At 36.9% G+C, this 22,379-nt stretch overlaps 1 protein-coding gene across 2 annotated transcripts in view; it reads right to left on the bottom strand.

Moving 5' to 3' along the window:
- The window catches only part of BTAF1 (B-TFIID TATA-box binding protein associated factor 1), a 52,383-nt gene that overhangs the window by 12,620 nt on the left and 17,384 nt on the right, over positions 1-22,379 (bottom strand). For both annotated transcript variants that reach the window (XM_048311702.1, XM_048311703.1), the window contains 22 exons: positions 21,775-21,898; positions 20,612-20,726; positions 18,068-18,214; positions 16,136-16,299; positions 15,706-15,842; positions 14,944-15,055; positions 13,589-13,657; positions 11,104-11,193; positions 8,951-9,046; positions 8,530-8,706; positions 7,844-7,984; positions 7,601-7,725; positions 6,312-6,432; positions 6,133-6,237; positions 5,746-5,895; positions 5,012-5,154; positions 4,684-4,858; positions 4,035-4,238; positions 2,721-3,147; positions 1,493-1,683; positions 483-636; positions 283-392 (listed from right to left, as the gene is read on the bottom strand). In XM_048311702.1, coding sequence (XP_048167659.1) covers positions 283-392; positions 483-636; positions 1,493-1,683; positions 2,721-3,147; positions 4,035-4,238; positions 4,684-4,858; positions 5,012-5,154; positions 5,746-5,895; positions 6,133-6,237; positions 6,312-6,432; positions 7,601-7,725; positions 7,844-7,984; positions 8,530-8,706; positions 8,951-9,046; positions 11,104-11,193; positions 13,589-13,657; positions 14,944-15,055; positions 15,706-15,842; positions 16,136-16,299; positions 18,068-18,214; positions 20,612-20,726; positions 21,775-21,898 — 3,277 coding nt within the window. The remainder of the gene's footprint in view (positions 1-282; positions 393-482; positions 637-1,492; positions 1,684-2,720; positions 3,148-4,034; positions 4,239-4,683; positions 4,859-5,011; positions 5,155-5,745; positions 5,896-6,132; positions 6,238-6,311; positions 6,433-7,600; positions 7,726-7,843; positions 7,985-8,529; positions 8,707-8,950; positions 9,047-11,103; positions 11,194-13,588; positions 13,658-14,943; positions 15,056-15,705; positions 15,843-16,135; positions 16,300-18,067; positions 18,215-20,611; positions 20,727-21,774; positions 21,899-22,379) is intronic.

Here is a 22,379-nt window from a genome sequence, read left to right as displayed (position 1 = left end):
TGTTCGCTTTTGTGGTTTATTCTACAACCTGCACAAACTACAGAATTTAACATCCTATGGAATACAGGGCAAAAAACAGGTTTAAAACTGCACAGCTTAACTGCTGAAGGCTAATGCGTTCAATTCATCAAGACTAGAACAGAGGACTTGGAGAACACGCAGGCTATGGAGTGACTAAAATACCATTTGAGCAAAATCAGAAAAACATCTAAAAAGGAAAAAATAAAGACTTGAACCACTAGCAATAAACAGACTAAAGTGTTTCATACAAAAGCTGGTTACCAGAGGATGTAGCTGAGTATCCATTGAAGCTGCTGTTGTTTCAAAAACCTGCAAGGAATTTACCAGCTCCTGGGCAGGAGCATCTCCTTTTTCCAGTAATGACTTTCGGTCTGGTAAAAACAGAAAAGGTGTTCAGTTTAAGACTGACATACTGGCACCAGCCTGCCGCCCCTCCCAACTTAAATCAGAAGTGTAATTACCAAAATTATTTATGTGAATGTTGTTCCTTAACGAACCAACCATAGCATCCCAGAGATGTGGCAATCCTGTTGCCATTTCAGCACCAAAATGTTTAGCTATAGTAGATAAAGCAAATTCAGCTCCTCTTCTCTGTACAACATAAGGTTTCTGAGCCTAGAATTAAACAATTTAACAAAGTAGTGAGGTCAGGTACATTTAAGAATAACAATTATTGTCAAGGGTGACGTCTCATTACATAGGCATTCAATTCTGATTGTGTTTATACCTACCTACAACACATTCACCAAGAGGTTTTTTCCCAAGTTAATTACTTTATTCCTTATACATGTAAAAAACAAAAAATCTTTTACAGCCAATTATTTAATGAGATTTGGCCTCTGCTGAGACTGGTCCATTTCAACAAGATGTTTTCCAAGTGGTTCCAGTTCCAGAACCTCAGATATTGCCAATACAGTGATAGCAAGAACAGTAACATACTAAAAATCTTACCAGGAACAATACTTGATCTGTTATTTATCCCCCTCTCTTGTTCCCACCCTCTCTGGCAAGCAGAACTAATAAAACACACTAACAATTAAGAACAAAACCCACAACACTGTTTAAGAATCACAGTCCTGCCTAGAATCTTACTAAAACATGCTGAAGGTTCTAAATTAATAAAAGAGAGGAGTTTAAAACATCAAGTATGAAAATCACACAGACATCCTGTTTCACTGTCATATTTCAATTACTGGTTTTAATGCTTCAGAGGCATCCAGCAGGCACTGAGATGACCAACGCTAATATGGGCAGGACATAGTTTGCATCCTCTTGTGTTTGTTCCACACTTTGTGGAAATCCATCTGCATGAACTTATATTGATATTCATATTCTACAGTAAATATAAAATTTCAGGAGTTATTAATGACAAACATTTTAAAACACCAAACATAAGCTGCTTGCATCACAAAACTTCTTGGAAGGGAGGGGGGTGGATGTGAAGTTGCAAATTCAAGCTTTTGAAATGTACCTCATCAAGTTCTGTAGGAATGCTTCCACTGCTGCCTGTGGGAAGATCTGCAATAGGGGCTTTTGGAGCTTTTGGAGTAGGACCTCGTCGACTTGTGATGGCAAAAGCAGCTTTCTGATGTCTGTACAGTGTAATTATTCCCTTGTGCTTAGTAACTGTGTGCTGCATCCCATCTTTATCAGAGTTGGGCCCTAAAAGAAAAGCGAGAACAGCTGACAACAATTTAAGCTGCTTTTTAACACACAGGGGGAAGTGAGAGCTAAACTACAAGTCATCTGCTGACTGTGCTTTAAAAAACCCTTGATTTTTTCCATCCTTGAGGACGATGACACTTCAGTACGGAGAGGAGTTACTCTGCTAGGAGCACATTACAGACTCGGTATAAAAAGTTAAGTGTGCAAACTGCCAGAAATTCTTATTCAGCAAGAAGCACAGGTAACACTTCAACCAAATATAAGATGTTTGCACAATTTTATTTCATAGAAAGCACATTATGTTCTAAAGTTTAAACCAACTTATGTTCTGTGTCCTTTACAAGCAGTTCAATACTTCTGTCATGATACAATAAAACATGCCATCAGTATCTTTGGAATTGTTGATGTTTCTATTTATACTAAAGAGCTTCATTTTCAATCAGATATGAATATTATTCTACTCTGAGATAAAGGAGGACACATTAATTGAGTAAAATATACAATATTCAAACGTTAAAGCAGGTTAGAATCTTTGAGAGCATTAAGATCTTAATTGGGTTAATCTGGGTTGTTCATTCAATCCATACTAATAGACGGTCATTTAAAGAATCCACGACCATTGCACGCATAGGATTATTTCATTCATTTTGAACACTGTCCTCATCTTTTTATCTTACAATTAGCATATGGAATGTAACACAAGTCACATTTTTCACAGGCTACTTTAATTTCCATTTTTACTCAATTTCACATCTGTAAGTACAATGTGATCATAACTGGATAGTAACTGAACAAGAATCAATACTTGGAAATTGGAATTAAAGTATTTTATACATGTATTTTCTGAAAACAATACACATTAGTTGCACACAGTTTAAAATACCTAAATGAAATCATTATAAATAAATAAATACTCAGATGCTGGCATCTTAAAAAAATCACTGAAAACAGGTCTCAGTCAAATACGCATTTCAACAGCTCAGAAATAAGCACAGACATGTTATTAAGAACCCTGGCAGTCTTAGATGTCATACCTTTTGAGTTTTCATGGCTACTCTGAGGCTGTGCAGGACATGCTGCTAGTGGGGTAAGATGTGGATCCACACAGAGGGAGTTGCAGAGATTTTTTATAATCTTTGAGTTGGGACAAGGAGACCTTGTTGTACACTGCTGAAGTAACTTTGCTATACATGAAGCCACATAGTTTTGTACAAGTGTATTCTCTTCTTTTTTGATAGCTTCCATTAAGGGTTTTATAACAGGATTTAGTTTCTCTGGAAGTTGCTGCAAGTTCACAACTGCACATGCAGCAAAAGTATGGACTCGCAGATGCAACACTTGCCATTCTTGATTTGTTTCTGTAACAGTCATTTGGACTTGCTGCCGTTTACTGTCCAACTGTTGCAGAACTTTAGGATTCAAACTAAAGGATGATGTCACCTCATTGAAAACAGAAGTAACCTAAGAGAAAGGAAAAAAAAATTAAAAATATATTTCATTTACTGTAAAACGGGATATCCTCATGGCACAACATGAGTCACTTGACCATATATCACAATCTCCATTTTCCCAGTAAATAACAGGAAATGCTCAAAAATGTAGTTTCTGGGAATCTTGAACTATAGATCAAAGAGAAAATATGGCATATCAGACATTTGAAGTCTAGATTCCCAAAGCTACAAGAGCAGCTTATGTACTCCTGCAAATTTAGATTGTCTGATATCTGCTGGTTCTATCCAGATACTCTGGAAATATGTAAGCATGTGACAGATTAGCAAAGCACAATGTGAACACAAGAATCCAGAAAGGATGTGCAAGGTCCTATGCATGAACAAGTTGTTTCTGAGCTTATTTTCTTTTGAGCAAAGAGACTGGGATAAAAATCTACAAAAAAAGCACAACAAAGTAGTTGCAGGATCTTCCATATCCTTCCCCACTCACAACTGGTTGACTATTATTGCTTAAATCTTTCACTGGAACAAGATTAAAAGCAGATTAAGAGGTCAGGGGCAAGGGGGGAGAAGGTCTAGAATTTACATGTCTTTTGACAATGGTTTTGAAGCCCACTTTGTTTTCTTGTGTCTAGATTTCAATAGTGAATCCACCTGGAATCAGAAAACTCAGTTTTATTCTCCTATTAAGTATGTACCTTGCACGGCACTTGATTTTTGTCAGACTGTAAACATACCTCAGGGGAAACAGTAAGCACCTTTACACATTCTTTTTTATGAGATATGCAAAGGTCACCACATTATTTCTGCAAGTTACTGTCTATGTAACAATTATGCTGAAGGTGCATTTCAAGACAAGAACAGATTTGAAGGAATGGCAGGCATGCCTCTACTTACCAGCTCATTAGCCTGATCTATTGTAAATACACTGCAGTTAACTCTGTTTCCGATGTCAATGTGTGCATCAGCTAACAATGAGATGAGTTGTTTACATTCATTTTGCATTCGTGTAAAAGGAACAGCAATTTCATCGTAATAGAGATGCTCAGAAAGGACCCCAAGTAAACGAGGCTGAACACAAATAGCCACAGTTGTACACTCCTGTAAAAGAAAAACACAATTTGCATTTCTGAATAATCACAATTTCTTTTGTTCAGTCTTGGGCAGCTCAATCTAGCATAAATCCAATTTCCAGAGGGACTATTAACATTCATAACCCAGAATATTAAAGATAAATGATTAGGAACAAGAAGTCTGCCACTAGAAATGATAGCAAGTAGACATAATACAGTCATCATAAAAGGAATCACTGACCTTATTTGTAGAGAAAATGTGAGCATATTTACTGATTCATGGTTCTGACAGTTGGCATTTATCTACTGAGTACCGTATTCCTCCACTGTCTAACAATCAAGATTTTGGTATTTAGATGTATAAATACCATTTTAGCTTACCTACTGAAATCTTATTTCAAATTAAGTACCACACAACAAGCAGTGGATTGAGATAGTAAGTAAAATTTATTTTTGCTGCAGAAACATCCTACCTTCTGCAAGGCTGCCCACTCACAGATTACTAACGCAACACTAATCCTCTGCAAGGCAGATTTAGAATTTAAGTGGAAGAGCAGTAGCTGAGCTAATGATTCAGCTGGCTTTATTTCTTGAGTAACAGTATTTACACCTGGGTCACAAATGCAGCAACAAAGTGCTCCCAGCAACCTGACAAGAAGAAAAAGAACAGTCACTTCAATGTTACAATTAATTTGTAATTTATGATTCAAAATGAAGATGCCAAAATAGTTATGAGATTTTGGCAAAACCACTATATATTATGAAAAAATACATTGCTTTTAATATTTCCAGTAAACTGACTTTGCTGCCATCATCCGAGCACGCATGACAACATAATCCCTGGTTGCTGGATCTTCTGCAATGCTGTCTGCCCCAGCAATGTATTCCTGAATCACTTCCTTATTCTGGGTTTGACCTTGACGCAGTTTAGCACCTGCCTTTTCCTATGGAATAAAGGAGAGGTTGAAAGTGTGTTTGTAATGAAAAGATGAGTTAATATTCCATAACATTCCAAATAACCACCACACTATGAAAAAGTTGGACTAAGAGAATACTTCTTGGGTAACAGACTTCTTAAAGTAGTCAATACTTATAAATCATCTCCCCACTAACATCATTCTGTAGTCCAATTAAATGTATGCTATATTCCTTCACTATAATATTAAGGTTAATACTCAAGATACAGCTGATGAACACACAGAGGAAAAAGGAAACCTCTCTCAACATGTTTTCATAAATAACACAATGCTTTTGGATTTAACTCAGTCCTGCAAACAGATGGCTTCAGAACCATGTAAATAAAGACTATTTATAAAGTATCCACACAGAGTGCTACACAGCAGGACTTAATTCTCATGGATAACCTGACAAGAACCCTTTTGCTCTACAGACTTGCAGCTTGTAAGACAGTTTACATGTAGAACTGTAGAATGGCACTGCCATGCCACTCTAACAGCTTTAGTATGTGGTTTGTATAGAAGCTAAGCAATTTCCTACTTTCCTCAGAACAGTCTGTGAGGTCACATTTCACTTACTTTTGACCTGGTTTTCACTTCCAGCAACATGTTTAAGTCAATGGGTAAATGAGATGGCTGCATCATTAGGCAGAGCCAGGCTCCCATCCATGGACAAGCAGCTGCAACAACATACTGTACAGATGCCTTGTTTAACAGTTCCAGCCACACCTTGGGAAAGAACCACAGCAGAAATCATGACAAATTTGTACATGGTCTATGTAAGCTCACACACATGCTGAGAAGCTGCAGGAACACTCTCTCATTCACTCTATAGTACAGCATCACACAGGGCAATTGCGAAGTATTTAACATGAGCACACTATTCTTCATCTGCACAAAAGTACCGAAGATTTGAAAGAGCAGAATACACAAGCACTATATCTAGGTGGTAAGTCATGCAAATACCTTGTGAATAAGATCCAGAATTTCTTGGTTGCTTTCTAAGATACAAAACTGAAATATGTGCCTCAACATGTCTTGCAGAATTGGAGTCAGCCATGTTGAAGAACTCTGAAACAAGGATATCACATGACCAAGCATATCCCAATATGCATCACAGTAAGACACTAATAACTAATTCTTACCTGGTCTTGGGTAGACAACAGTGTGAATAATGTTTCCAGTGCTGCTTTTCGCACAGAAGATATTGTGTGATGCAAGAATGGCCACACACGTGGGACCAGCACTGTCAGGGACTGCTGAATACTACAGGAAAGAGAGATGTACAGGCAGTGATGGGAAAAAAAACCACCACACACACACAGAGCTAAGTTAATTTTGTTTATGCTTGTTTTATCCAAAAGAAAGCTTTAAGAAAGGAAAGTATTATTGCATATACTTGGTGATTCTAAGTGAAGGACCAAGTTACTACAGCTTATACATTTGAAAAAGTTTGAGTTGGTATCTTTTTTCGGGAAAATCCTGGTTTGGGTTTTTTTTAACTAGAGAACTAGTCAATTTAAACATGTATTTTTACCATGTTTTTTCCCAGATTATACTTTAGGCTTTGTTCAACTGTTTAGAAAAAAGGAGGGGCTGTTTCTGTTCTGAAGTTGCTATTAGGCACTTACAACTTTACAAATAATTAAAAACAAGCTTGCATCTTTTTTTCCATGAACTGGCATATCAACTGATGCAAGTAGTACATGCTGAAATAAAGACTGCATTAGTAACAAAACTTCATTCTTCTTTTGGATTTGGGCAACCATCACCTTCAGCAGTGCCAATCATACAGGATAAGAAAAATCAAATGTATACAGCATCTACCTTAAGTGCAGATACTGAGAGTTTACCACGTGTATTATGCAAAATTTAATATACTAAGATGCAGTTCCTTTGATTTGTCAGAGTCCCAAAGAGATAGCAACTAGGCAGTGTCATCAACCAGTCACAGAATTACTGGTTATACTGCTGATGTGAATTTATGTTTGTAGCTTTCTTCAGAACTGTTCCAATAGCAAAGTTCTACAGGTTCATGAATGTGTACACAGTTTTAATGTACACAGTTTGGTCTCGTTTGAAGTTTGTCTGCTCCTTGTTAACTAACAAAATGTTTGTGGGCAGGACCACCATGCAAGTGGAGCAAATACCCTTTACTAAAACACCCAAGATGAATGGAGAGAGAAGGGGAAAAAAAAGTCACATATAAACCATTGTCTAGTACACTTCTTAATTCCTTTGTTGCATTTCACTAATGTAATGAAAATAGAAGCACTGTCCTAACCTTCACTTTAAGGAAAAAACAGAGTAGAACTAAAATACTGGGTTAAATAATCATCTCAATACATGATTTGAAAGAAACTGGTAATTCCAATTTGAAAATAAGTAGACACTCAAACCTGTAATACTGAAGGAATACTAACTGAAAAGTTACCTGCATTTGCGGACCTGAGGATAAGTCAGAAGGGATGAAAGAAGGATCATGATACTGTTTGTGGAAGCTGTCAAGTCATCCAACTCCAGAAGTGCATCCCACAAGGTATTAAGAATAAAAGGCACCTACACAAATAAGCACAGGAGGTTATCATTAAAAAAAATCCAAAAACCCAAACCAGTGCTGCCTTTAAGTATTATTTTCTTCACTTAGACCAAAAGTGAACTTAAACAGTTCAGTCACCTTCTGAGATTGAAGTTGTACCAGGCTTTCCACTACTGGTACTAAAGATGCTGCAGCAACAGCTCGGACATCATCATCCAGATCTTGCAGACCTTCAATTATTGCAGGCAACACTTTAGGCAATAAAGTGTTGATCATGTCCTGCCAAAAAGATCAAAAGCATTTTTAAACCTGAAAAGCTTATAAAGATCCAATCAACTAAGATGTACTCTAAGTGTGTGAATGAACCCCATTCTTTCAAAGGGATGGTACAGGTCCAAGACTGTAATCTAAATATTTTAAGTTACTGTTCATGAAATTAAACATAGGTTATAAATTTAATGAACTCTAAGTCAGCTTGATTTTGGTATAAACAAAGCTGAGTGTCTGTAGAATACCACCACAGATAGCCTAAGCTTCTTGTAACACTCTGCTCTGTTACCTCACATAGGAGAGTATGACCAAGAGCAGGCAGGCATATCCTCTATTTAAATGCTTTCTGCAAGTAACTCATCAAGTTACAACAGTGCAGATTCACTATATACTTGCAGCATGGATATAAAAGTGCAGTCACACATCTCAACCCAGCAGACTGCAGAGCAAGCAAGCTTGCTTTATCACATCTATCTACTGTTCAGCCACATCCTCTACTTTGAGCAGAGATTTTTGATCCGAACTTCTCTACAGTTTGCCTTGAGAGTTATTACCTGACGTACTGCCAAAGCATACTTTATTCCTAGGAGACCACCATGTCTCACTTCCCACTGTTCCTGTGTAAGCAGCTTCAGGAGAACATCCACAGTTTTATGCACGCCAGTTTCATTCATGTGTTTCAATACTACTCCCAAAGTCTGAGCACAAGTCTCACGTACTGGTGCTACTACCTAGGAAAAAGTAAACGATAAAACAGATACTTCTATATGAAATTTGACTTAGAGAGTCAGATGACCAAACTGCTATACAAACAAGGTGAAGTTTATGTATCAGCTACTTTTTAATAAGCATCTGTGAGCAGTTATAACAGGCACATGCAGTAGCACTACACAAGGCACAGCCAAGCTGCTGCAGTGTTATCTCCTGCAGAAGCCTGCTGACCTACCTGTTCATGCAAAGGTAACTTAAACTTACTTCATCTGAAACAAAGTCTCCAAATCTGTCCAGTGCAAACACACAAAGAAGTCTAATAACCAAGTCTTCTAGCCACTCCTGATGCTGCTGAATCATCTGTAAGAAGAGAAAAGTTGAACACCTTAACTGTATTTATTCGTAAAGCAAAAGCATTTCTGATATGCTTACTTTAGCTAAAATCTGTAAAAGACAACAGCAAATGTTCACATTGACTCAATATAGTCCTCTTGCACAGACAGTCAAGGCCAAGTAGTGAGCACTAACTCAACTCACCTAGGTTACCGTAAACATCATAACCTGGTTGTTTTCTTCTCTAAAGACACAGTACCTTTAATAAAAGGGCAGTGTCCTGCTTTCAGCTGGGACAGCATTAGGTTTTTTTCTCAGTAGCTGGTACAGTACTGTGTTCTGGATTCAGTATAAGAATAATGTTGATACCACACTGATGTTTTGGTTGCTGCCACATGCTGACCCGAAGTCAAAGACTTCTGAGTGTCTCATGCTCTGCCAATGAGGACATACACACAAGTAGAGAGGGAGCATAGCTGGGACAAGTGACAAAGGGACATTCCACACCACAGAATGTCACACCCAGTATATAAACTGGGAGAGGTACCTAGAAGGGGCTGAGTGGTGCTTGGGGTCAGGCTGGGGATTGATCAGTGCATGGTGAGCAATTACATTGTGCAGCTTTTTTTTTCTTGGGTTTTAATTCTCTCTCTCTCCTTTTCATTACTGTTATTTCTGTTACTACAATTAGTACTATTATTGCAATATTTTATTTTGTTTCAATTATTAAACCTTTCTTTTCTCAACCCATGAATTTTTCTTCTTTCCTGATGGTCCTTCCCATACCATCAGAGGGGGGAGTGAGAAAGAGGCTATGTGATGCTTAGTTGCCTGCTGAAGTTAAAATACAACAGCTGGAGAGCACCTTGTAAGGTGGACAATTTTATTCCTACATAGCACACAAAGTAAAGTCATTCAGATAATCTACACTGACAAACAGCAACACATCCTAGGCAAGTCAATTAATATGCTGGAAGCATATTTACAAGTAAACAAACTATAAAGCAGTACCTCACCGTGGGAGACCCAGTGAAAGAAACTTTTTTTTCAGTCCCATCTCCTCCAGATTTAACAAAGCTCATCTTGAAGCTCTGGCCTCTGTTAGAGACCAACAATTTATAATTTTCTATCTCAGAGCAGAAAGCCCATAAAAACAACTGCTCAGGCCTCATCTTTCTCATCTCCACTCTTTTGCCTACTAGGTCACCATTTCCCTTGAGAACTACCCTTTTAGAGAACAAAACTTAAAGCATATTATGGATTTCATATTCCCATACATACCAAATAATTATACCCAGCATAGGCCATACACAAGCAGGCTTTGAAGCTAGCTGGAGTACACTTTCCATAACTAGTTAAGAAAAGGCTTAAGGTATTTTATCATTATAGATTATGCTATTATTACCCAGCCATCTCCATGGAACAAATACTACTCTACAGGGAAGCAAGGAGAGAGAGGTTTTTGCTTTCTCTATTTACACAGTATGCTGAAGAACACATTCATGATTTACATCTCATTCTTCCACACTCTAAGCCACAAGCTCTTCCAGCTGCTTCTACAGCAGGGGAGTCAGTAGGACACTGGATGAAATTCACTATTAGTAAACAAGCTATTACTGTAAGGATATTTTTTAAAAACTGTTCTCCTTTTAAAAAGACTATTTTAACTCCTTTTCTCGTAATAAAGAGAGGCAGTTTGATAGAGTCCCCTTACTATTTAAACAAGTAGAGTTAGATGGCCTGAGACACTACTAGAGTTAAACAACCAACTTGTCAATTTTGTTTCAGCACAGCCTTACCAGGACTTGAAAACAGTCTATTCTAACATGGAAGCTAATGTTTAATAACTTTATACATAACCAGCATATTAATAGCTAATTATATAGTACTACTGGGTTCTGCACAGGCCTTTTAGAAAGAATGCTTTGTCAGTGCATACACTGATGTCATTCAGACGATTCTGAGCAGAAAAGTCTTTATATTCCCCCACATCACACACCTGCTGCAAAGTTTAATATTTTAAGAAGTCTGTTTTCTAAACTTCATTTAAGCAACATACTACATCTAAATAACTGGAAACTTACCTCCTCTAAAGAGCTATCTCCCATTTTACCACCACTTTTACCATGAGCTTTAAGTATCTCTCTCAGTCCAGTACCGGCACCATGTCGAACCTAGGAAAGTGAAATAAAAAGTCAGTTTTAAAATACGAGGGAACACAAGACAAAACCCATGTTTGAAAACTGAAATAATACTACTGTATTCTTAACAGAGATATTTAAAGAGCTGCAGAATTAGTACTACTACTTAGACTTGTGGGAATTATTAGATCAAATCACATATTAAAATATTCACCTGTCCAAAGACCAACCTCCTTTTTCCCAAGTATTTACCAGCTTAGGAACAGAAGCAATTAGGAACTGCTTCTATTTTCTAACATGCAATGATATTTGCAATAATGCAGCCAACATTGATTTACTTTTACCTCACTATTCTATATAGCACTAGTCATCACAGAAATTTGAATATACTACTATTTTTATTAAGTTTATAAATCTAAAGCAAATCAACATTATTGTAATTTCAAACACTTAATGTTTAATATTTCTCTGTAACTCAAGCAGAGTTTGGATCCTGACTGAGTATTCTGGAGTCTGCAAAACAAATTTCTGGGAAATACTATTCTGCATAGCTTGCAAACCTGCCTTCCTTGACTGGATTTTAGAAATAAGTGAGCAAGCGATATGGGAAAGCAAATTATAGGCACTTGCATGTTCTCACCAAACATGAACAGTTGAACACACTAGGAAGAGTTTTGGAAATAACAAAAGACCAGTAGAAAGGTGTGCTACAGACTCACATGTTTCTTGTATTTCTGATACCTAACTGGACTAGTAATCGGCTTCTCAAGAAAAGCTCACTCAACAGATATGCAAAGTTGCAAAAGCAGAGTTTTGAACCAGGTTCTCACTGAGAGGCCTTTACATAAGTCAGAAAAGAACTAACTCATTTTTTTAAGAACAGTTCATATACATGCTTGTTGCTAGCAGAAAATTGTTGCATTTCATTTCATGGCAGTAACAAGTAGAACTGAGTACTTGGTAGCTCCTCCCTTCATCAGAATATTTCCTTACAGGAAATGCAAACATACACATCCCCTATGTACGGCTCAGCAGCTGTTGGTTAAAGCTATAGGCAAGCCAATAAAAACCAGCCAGAGTCTAGTCTTAAAATCCTAATTGTTCATACACCAACAATTTATTTGGTCCAAGAGGGCTGATGAGCTAGATTTTACAAGTCAAAAGAAGGAGACTTTGCTAGTTAATGTCTCAGCTTCTGCAAACACAAACCAGCAAGACATAAATGTATAAAGGAAATACCAGTAGTAGGATTCATCCTGCTTGACTTCAGCTGCCTGTAAGCTTGGCAAGCAGTCTGAAGAAGTCACCCAGGCAACCTCTAGACATTGCAAAATGCTGCCAGAGAGCCATTTTAAACATACATTTTGAGGCAGGTTAACCTGTTTTTCACCCAGAATACACTGTAATAATTATTCTGTATTGATCTACTTCCCTTATTAAGATGCATGTGCCTTATATCGAATGTACTAAGAAAGCTATGAGAATGTCTACATACCAGAAGACAAGTGGACCTGGCCTTCAATTGCAAACAGCCTGCTTTCAAATAAGGTGAGGCTTTTAAGCTCAGATGCAGTGATGTGCCACACAAATATAATTATTCTTTTTCTGGGACCAAAATAATTGTGCTGGCTGCATATGATCTATCTCTGTGTTTCCAAGTCTGAAAGCAAGTTGGCTCTGCCCATACTGACATCGCTGAGACTGTGCTACAGATACACATAAGGATGTTAGAGGTGCTGTTAATATTTAACCTTTCAAAAGACCAACTTAAGAAAATGAAGTTAGTTGAGAACAGTTATTTCTATCTTCTGCACAAGGAAGTTAAATCATTATCAGCTACTTCATATTTTTACCTGAAATTTCTACCAAAGTTTGTGGAAAATCGTATAAGGACTGAATAAAAAGATGAGTAGAACAGTTTTAAACCTTGAAAATAAGTGGTCTAAGCAACCAAACATATAGCTGTTGTAGTTACTAAACGATTGATTCCCTCCCTTTTCTACTAGCTTAGCTTTAGACAAACACGCCACTGTTGCCAGCAACAGATTCATATAATAGTCCTCAAAGTCTTGATGAATCCAAGTTTGTTTTAATTGCTTAATCTTTTTAACCATAGATTGATGTGATTTTATTTTGCTTGAATTTCAATACTCCCATAATTCTCATTTATATAATGACTTTTTCATAGCTTTCCCACTCTCAAGTATACATTACATATCTGTTTTCCATTTCCCTTTAAATGAGTCTTAAAAAACATTTAAGTTTGTTAAAAGCAAATTTGTCTTGGCTGTGTAATCTATATGCACAACTGATTTAAGTTTTGATATCTAGAAAAATTCTCTTAAGTTCTACACATACAATGTCCGCATTTCTGTTGAAGCCCTTTTAAAAAAATTTATAGTTTCACCCTAAATACTGCATGTCTTACCTCCCAAGAAGGGTTAAAGAGATCATTGCACACCTCTTCACAAAAACTTTCCAGAGGCCATTCATTTGCCTAAATCCATAAAAAATTAAGTATGAGATTAAAAGAGAAAGGAATCATGAACACTTCTTATATTGTTGTCTTCACCTACTTAAAAGGCATACAAAAAACTCCAAAAGCTTCAGTATTTATCTTCATTACTGGACAGAACTGAAAAAAAAAAATCTTCTTCCCCAGCTCAGAAACTTTGCTGATTGGCACTGGATTCTTAAGAAGTTTATGAAGTTTCTGTTAACAGTGTGACCTCTTCTCTATGGGAATTAATTTTGATGTTCTGGAATTCACCTTTCCTTTACAAACCATCCTAAGGCAGAAAATTAAGCAAAGTTTCTTATTCTACCCAGTGATCCTTTAAATTTATGAATTTTGCCTTTAAAGAACATAATAGACAAGCCTCAGTTTGAAAACACACTACATAATGAAATTGGGTCAATGAATCCAGTAATGAACAGCATCTTTTTCAAAACACATTCCACTTTTTGAAAACCAAAGCATATGCACTATCCCAAAATTTCCTACAAGGAAAATGACATGGCTGTGGAAAGGAATTTTTACTACCATTAGTAAGTTCACATCATCACATACAGAGAGCAACTGAAAGGCAGCTAGCAACCAGCAGCTATTCAGCCTGTAGTTATCATTAATATTTCAAATTAGTTTTCCAACCATTTTTACACAAACAAAAATTTAATTACTTAACTATGTCTGGAAAACTATTTTTGTAGAATACAGACTTACCTAGATAAAGTCTTCTCAAATAAACTTCTATGCACCAGTTATATTCTGGCTTAGCATTTCCTCATTTTTAGCTTTTCAGTCTATTGAAACAAATGCAGTTTTTTCCAAGACTAAGGTAATTGTTTTAATCTTCAACTATTAAAGATAGCACTTAGTTCCAAATTAAGCCTAATTAAAGTATGGCAAAGATTAAATAAAGATTAAATAAGCATTTAGATCAAATTATTTGTGGCTCACTGTAATCCTACCATGTAAGTGTTTAGCACAGTTTTCCAGTTTAATACCCAGGTCTGACACCTGTAGCCACCTACTTGTGCTCATTTGGGTCACAAACTGCTACCAAAGGATTAAATATGTTTTCTTCCTCAGTGCTGTAACACAGTTAGAAGCTCATTTGCTTCATTACGTATAAAAGTAAGCTGGCAATGACACTCTTCATTCCATTTCCCTGCATGCTACAATGACTAAAGAATTTAGGCACATGAAGGAATTTTGTTTTAAATTACTCTGCTAACAAACTGAATGATCATTCCTGCTAACAGCAGAACAATACATCATACCTCTTCCTGAGCATTTTCTACCAATGTTTTTGAGTCTGTGGCAGGTTGGTTGATGACAACATTTGCAACTTTTCTTCTCTTTTCTTCTGGTTCCCCATCAGTGCTATCATTGCTGAGAAGGAGCAAGTACATGTTTATGAACTGGAAGTATGCTTTAAGGGAAGTAATTACATCTACAACTGAAGTCTTCATATACAATAAAGTATGGCAAGAATACAAAACAAAGAGGTTTAACACCATGGAATAGCCAAGATAGGTAAGTTTACATGTAAGAACAAAAAACGCAGTGAGAAGACAGGAGAATGCCATCCCAAATTTGCAATCTGTCTCAGATTTTTCCAAGAGATCCAGCAATTCCTAAATAAGATCAGGAATTTTGTTCACCACTTATAAACACAGTAAATACAATAATATGCCACTATAAACTACAGTGAAGAACATATTAGAAAATGGTATCCTAAATTTTTAGTTGTTCATCATCTTAAGATCCCTCATTTTCATGCATTATTCTCAAGCCATATTTAATAACAGGGACAAAACACTCATTTCAGCTGTAGCATCCCATTATGTCAAGATGCCTCTGAAGCTCAGTCCTCAATAGAGCTCTACTGGGAACAAGCATTGCATGCAAGCTTTTCAGCACCAGCACAATTAGCACACAAGAGATTTAAGATGCAAAGACTGTAGGAAGTTTCTCAACAGATGAATCAAATCACAATCCCAGCTTAACTGAAATAAAAGGAAACCAGTTCAGTATTATACCTCTTCTCATTAGCTTCCACTGCATCTCTGGATCTTTGCTTTGCAAATAGCTTAGCCATTCTTTTGGCTTTATTCTTTTGTCTACTGCTCATACCAGCTCGAAATTCTGAGTCAATTAACTCAGCAGCCTGAAGAGTCTGAAATAAAAGTCATTCATTGTCAATTCTTCTTACAATGAAAGTCCTGAAAAATTCTCAAACCCACAATGCTCTCAACTTCCCCAACCCTCCATTTCAAACATTTCAGCAGTTTGACATCAAATAATACTAACAAGCAACTATGGGATGTAGGCACTCAGGTGGCCAAAGCATACACCACATTAGATGCCAATCATCTTATTTAAAATACAAATATTATAACCACAGAAGCTCAAATAAAGCAAACCCACTGTATTATTCCTTGCAGTCAAATAGCGCAAGGTTTTACCTACAGGTTGTTTGTTTACTAGTAAAACTGAAGAAGGAGAATAGTCCAAATCTTCATCATTGAACAGATCCTCAGTATTCATTCCAATTGCAGCACCCATATCTAAGCCAAGTTTCTTCTGTAGCAGTTTCCTCTGTCGTGCTATCCTCTCTTTAGGATCAATTTCACCTTAAAAAAAGGTTTTAAAAGAAGATGTGTCAGATTTACAACCAGATATATTATTGAAGACTAGCTCAATGTACATAACGAGGCCAAAATTTACAGGATTAAATTGTACTTGGCTAAAACAACCTTCTAAAACAAATCACACTGATACCCAGGAAGACCTTTTCTGTTACTGTAACTACACAAGTACTTAAACTGTGATCAAGCAAGGTTCATTTTGGAAATGAACAGATGCCACCTCAAGAATGTGTGAAGTCTCACCACTAACTGAAGAACACCTAAACTTTGGGAGCACCTACATTTACATAAAAAATATAATATTTTAGCACCCAAGTAGAATAAACCCTCTGAACAACCCAAAACTTGCAGCTGGTAGGGTTGTCAGACTTCACTCCTTACATGCACAGTACAGAAACCAGTCAGGTGGAGCTGGTTTTTGTTATTTTGGTTTGTTGGTGTTGTGGGGGTGGTTTTTTTTTTTTTCAATTATCAGCACAAACTTTTAAGTAGGTGACCGATATAGGCAGGATTTTGGGGTGTACACCAGGTTGAGTAGTAACTAATAGTTAATATTATCTACACCAGCATGTTTTTTTAAACTGCATTTAACTGACAAGCAAATACAAGCAACTTCCATTCTTTATAAAATATTTTTCCTTTCATAACATCATCTTAGGAAAAATTATCAAAGACTGCTAATTCTAAAGATTATTTAGTTACATTATGTCCATTCACATAATCTACTTACTTGAAAAGGGAAGCTGCTATAAAACACAGAAGAGAAAGCAGAATGTATACTTTCCCATGAGCTAAAAAAGCAGCAACTAAAGCTTTTTGTTCCATTTTCTTATTTTTTGATACTGTATTTCTCACTTATTTTCTTTCTTAAAGCTTTTTATGTGAAATCATATGACACTGGGATAAATATCAGGCTTCTATGAACTGAAGTGTTGGGTTTCATTAGACGAGGTGAAACTTGTACACCACCTCACTGATCTAGCTTAAAAGATGGCAAGCAATAAATTAGCAGCCAGCCTGAAGAGACAGGACACTGCTCAAGTTTCAGCAGCCACAGGTTCTGCTCCTTGCTGAGCTACTGATCTTCTGTGTACCCTGACAGAATCCATCACACACGGGGAACAAAGAATGAGGGCTACACAGTCAGATTCCTATCTATAGCATCACTTAATTTTGTGCAGAAACTGGTAGATGGCCTGGAATTAAGAGCAGGGAAGTACAGTAATAGGAAAAAAATACCTTAGATTAAAATAATTCAGTGCCATTACACTGATAAACCAACTCTCAGCTAAAAAATTACAGAAAAAATATTAGACAAGTCACTTGAAACAAACTTCCAACTTTCGCAGTCTTATCACAGTATTTTTCATGCAATCTTTCTATATTTGAAACCTTCAAGCTTTTAAATAAGCCACATCCTACTTCTGTATGTGGGAACACTGTTTAGATGAAGAACAAGCGGTGATAGTGCCTGCCCCTCTAAGTCTAAGCTGATACTGCTTTTTCAGGTTTCCACTCCTTCTTCCCCACTGTACACACAGTAATCCAGTTAAGGCAAAAATCCAAAGAAACAATACACCCTCTCCCTAAAAATTGTAACTTGAGAAAAAGTAAAAGAACTTATGTTAGGGAATATTTTCTGTCATTATTTCCTAGCATTCTGAGAATCCATGGATGGTTAGAGTCATAATATTGCCACAACAAACTTTTTCAAATCAGGAAGTTTTCTTGTCTGCAAGTAAAATATAGATACCTGATTTATCATCTTGGACTTCAAATTCTGCACCAGCAGATCCAAGAAGAGACGCACCATGTTTTAACAACCGACATATATCAAATCTGTCAAAACGCAACCGATCTGTTGAAGGTGAATCTTCATTAGGACTTTCTGAGCCTGGTTCTAGATAGGAAATAAAAATAATATTAAGGACAACGTGATGAAACATTTTTGTTCAAAATTCTGGCAGAAGATTAAGGAAAAGCAAGAAATAATTTCTCTCCTCCAAAAAAATCATCAGACACACAGCATTTTGATTCACGAAGTATAAAGGCTCCATTTTCACAAAGACAACTGAAATAGGTCACTAAATTTACCTGAGTAGAAAAAAAAATTTAATGTTCTTCCCTTGATAAATTTAGCTTTTTAAAATCTTGGACACTGACCTACCACTAGGCCTTCTATGTGCACATCTGGCCAGCTTACAGTTTTGAACTGCACATGGCTCACAAATAGTATCACAAGTAGCACACCAACACTACTGTGTATCCCTACCAGCCAAGCATCTAAAGTAGGGGAGCTGGAGAGTGGTCTAAACAGGTATGGAAGAAAGTCAGCTACCAAGGGCTGCTGAAGCCTGGCTGTGAGCTCTTCTCAAACAGTACCTTTTTCCTCAAGCACACAATTATCTTTTCAATTTCATTAATAATCTGGTAGACAGATGTACAAGAAGTGTACAATGCATTTAAAAGAGGTGCTGTACTCTAACAGGTTGCCCAATCTCCATGTACAAAAGGCATGCTAGAAGCAATCCTTGGAACTAGACAAGTGAAATGAACTTCTGCCCTGGTAAGATAGAGTATACAATAGTAGAGTCCCCACCTGCGATAGAGGGGGTTGGAACTAGATGATCTTTAAGGTTCTTTCCCATCCAAACTACTCTATGATTCTGTAACGAAATTATTAGGTATTTAATTTTACTGAATTCCCTGATGTGCTCTGGAAAAAAAAACCACCTTTCAATAGCCTGATTATCAATGTCCTTAGAACACTGCAAGAAGTGGATAGAGGGCATCCAGTGAACATAATACATGTAAAAGCTTTTGGCAAGGATTCATATGAAAAAATAAATCAAAAGAACAAGGTTAGCACAGAACTGGGGAGAACATCCTTTTACAAACTGAAAGACATAAGTTAGCTCTGGAGTCCTTTGGGGATCAGTGCTGGCACCAATTCTCTTAATCAAAGACAGTCACTAATGCACTCTTCTCCAAGCATGCAGGTAACACTAAGCGCTTTTGGGTAGCCCGAAATCACCATGGCACTACGGAATCCAAGGAGGACTCTCAGAACAGACTAATGGGGAAGGAAACACATAAGGCATAAAATTAATAACCTAAACCATGCCTACACAACACTGCATTCAAAACTGGCAGTTAACATTCAATAAAAATCTTGAAGGCATTTGTGATAGTTCTCTGTATTCATCTGTTTACTGAGCAGCAAAAGCCAGAGCAGACCACAAAGTATCACCAGGAAGGACACTGATGACAAGACAAAGCACATCATTTTGTCACTATGTGTAAGTATCAGTACTCTACAGATGTAGGTAAGCTGTGGAGTTCTGTGCATTTCAAGGACACAAGAGAAAGCACAGAGAAAGTTATTAAAAAGACAAAGCAGCTGTCTTGTGAGGAAAGACTGAAGAGACTGCAACTCTTCAATATGAAGAGAAGTTGTTGGAGGAGAGCAAGTATGATGGTTTACAAAAATAAAGACAATGTACAAGGAAAATGCAGAACTTGCTTGTCAAATTCAAAACCAACAGAATTGGGAGGCACTAAGTGAAACAAATATGAGATCATCTCAAACAGATGTAAGTTTCATTGTTGCTGCTTTAGGCAGTGTATGCATGCCTGTTTTTAAACAAGTCACTGAATTTCTGGAACCTGTGCCACAAAGCTGTGAACATAGACACTACCAGTGGGTTTGGACAAAATCACTTAGTCCATAACTCAACAATTAAGGAAACTAACATCCCTAACATGATGATTTCAGATGCAAAATAACAGAACAGACTTCAGCAAGCTGCCATTTCACCTCCCTCAGAAAGGTGCTCTAAGTAAGGGAACAGTGAAGAGAAGAGTTTCTGCAAACTATCATGACAAAGTTGATTGATTAAATGCTTTACCATTTTACTAGTTATTCCTTTTATTTATGAAAGTTTTATGAGGGTACAAAGCACAAGCACAGGAATTCTGGAAGAAACAAAGGTCAGGTACAACTGAGCAGGAACATCTAAAGCCAAAGAGGTTTACTTACAGTCCTACTTCACAGAATAGTCTGAGTTGGAAGGGACCCAGAAGGATCATCAAGTGCAGCTCTTAAGTGAGCGGCCCACACAGGGACTGAACCCATGATGCTGGCATTATTAGCACCCTGCTCCAAACAACTTACATGCAAATAAAAGTCTATGCTCATAAAAAAACCAGAATGATACAGTTGCCTTGAAAAGTTTCATATCACAGACCATTTGCAGAAGATAAAAAAAGAGTTATACACAATTAATTTAAGGAGCACCTTGTTTTGATCTTGGAGTTGGATTCCACTCAGGTACATTTTTCACTATGGCTTCGACAGCCTGGCCAGCTGCAATACGAGTATCCCAATTTGTACTTCTTAAGTACACTAACACCTTTAAGGAAAGATTAATAGATAAGTAAGTATTTCCTTAAAATATACTTCCAAAAAAGTCCATTAGCTGTTATGCTCTATTAAAACACAGTTACTTTAATCTATGGATTAATACAACATTCAAAACAAAAAAAAAACCCCAAAGGACAAGAAAAACCAAGAAATGCCAGCAGCCTTCTCTATACTGTTCACTGCTTAGCAAAACGCTTTCCAGAGCCAGACCTTAAGACTTTACAAGATATATTTAGCCCAATCAGTTAAACTGAAGCTTGGTTTCCTCCAGATACTGAACAAGGCTTGAGACGTATTTTTATTTTTTTGCTTGGTCGGTTGGCTTGTTGCTGGCTTTTTTTCTAAAAGTGTTCAAATTTGATTAACAGACCTTAAAACCCCAAAGTCATTTAACCCAAGAAGAGATACGACATGGGTCACTTGAAGCAATATACGTTCTTCTAAACTAATTTATCACTATGTCACACATTTGGAAAAACTATTTCTCTGAAAGTAGTTTGATATTCATGATTCCTTGGCCACTCTGTTGATAGCATCAATTGTCATGAGAGCACCTGTTCAATAGGCTCAGTGACCTCAGTTCTGTTCTATCTCCACCTGTCAGATACGGACTATTTTTGGTGGTTTTACTAGACTTGGCCAGATTGAAGCCTCAAACTAATGGAAAACTCTTTCCACTTTCCAACCCTTTTAAAGACATGCAGCCTCTGATATTTTTACTGCTTTATCACACAAGTAATAATCTTTAAAGGCAAGAGCGGAAATCTTTATAAGGCAGTAGAGCTTCTCTTTATAGAAGATCTGAACTTACAGCAAATGCTGAATATCAATACTCAATGCAAAGTGAAACCTCAGTTATGTAACCATTTCAGAAGCTGACAGAACAGCACCTTTAACAGAAGCAGCCCCTTATTTTCTTCAGTCTCCTACGATGAACACAAGACTGCTATGCTTTTTCTTCTTCCCACAGAAGCACATCCCTTTAAACTAGTTTTATTCTCACCATTAAAGTACTAGGGAAAATCAAATATGCTTACTTTAGATAAGAGATTATTCAGTTCATGAGGATGCAGTTTCACTACTTCCCCGAGTTGCTGTGCAGCTGCTTTTCTTGTTACTGGTGTTGTACCGGTGTCCAGTAAAATGAAGAGACGATCAAGCCTAAATGTGATTGACAAAAACCGAAAAGTTATACTATTCATAGTTCAGTTGCCCATTTCTATTAATATTCCCCCACATTTTTCAGTTTATGTAACTCAAACAGAAGAGACGTCTGCCTGAAGACTGTCAGTTGGCAGGGTGAATAATGTACTACTTTTCTAATAGTAAGCATAGTTGTTCTAAAAGCACATTTAATTTGGTAACAAAAAAAAGAGTAATTGTAAGAAATGTTAGTTAAAAAAATCTAGTTACATAAAAAAAAATTGTTCTTGTCTTTGTTCTGTGATAGAATATTTTCAATCTTGAAGCATAAATATGTTGTAAGTGATCATCAAATCCTATTTGACAGAAAAAGCAGAGGGCTCAGCTGCTCCTATTGTGCATTATCACTTCTATTGACAACATAGCCTGTTATCTGTAACACCTAACTCTGCTTCTCCAGGATGACAAATTTTTACTTTTCACATCTTTTCCCCCTAAT

Source organism: Corvus hawaiiensis, chromosome 8 (assembly GCF_020740725.1).
Source record: "Corvus hawaiiensis isolate bCorHaw1 chromosome 8, bCorHaw1.pri.cur, whole genome shotgun sequence".
Classification (NCBI taxonomy): domain Eukaryota; kingdom Metazoa; phylum Chordata; class Aves; order Passeriformes; family Corvidae; genus Corvus; species Corvus hawaiiensis.
This window is presented reverse-complemented; position numbering and strand designations above follow the sequence as displayed.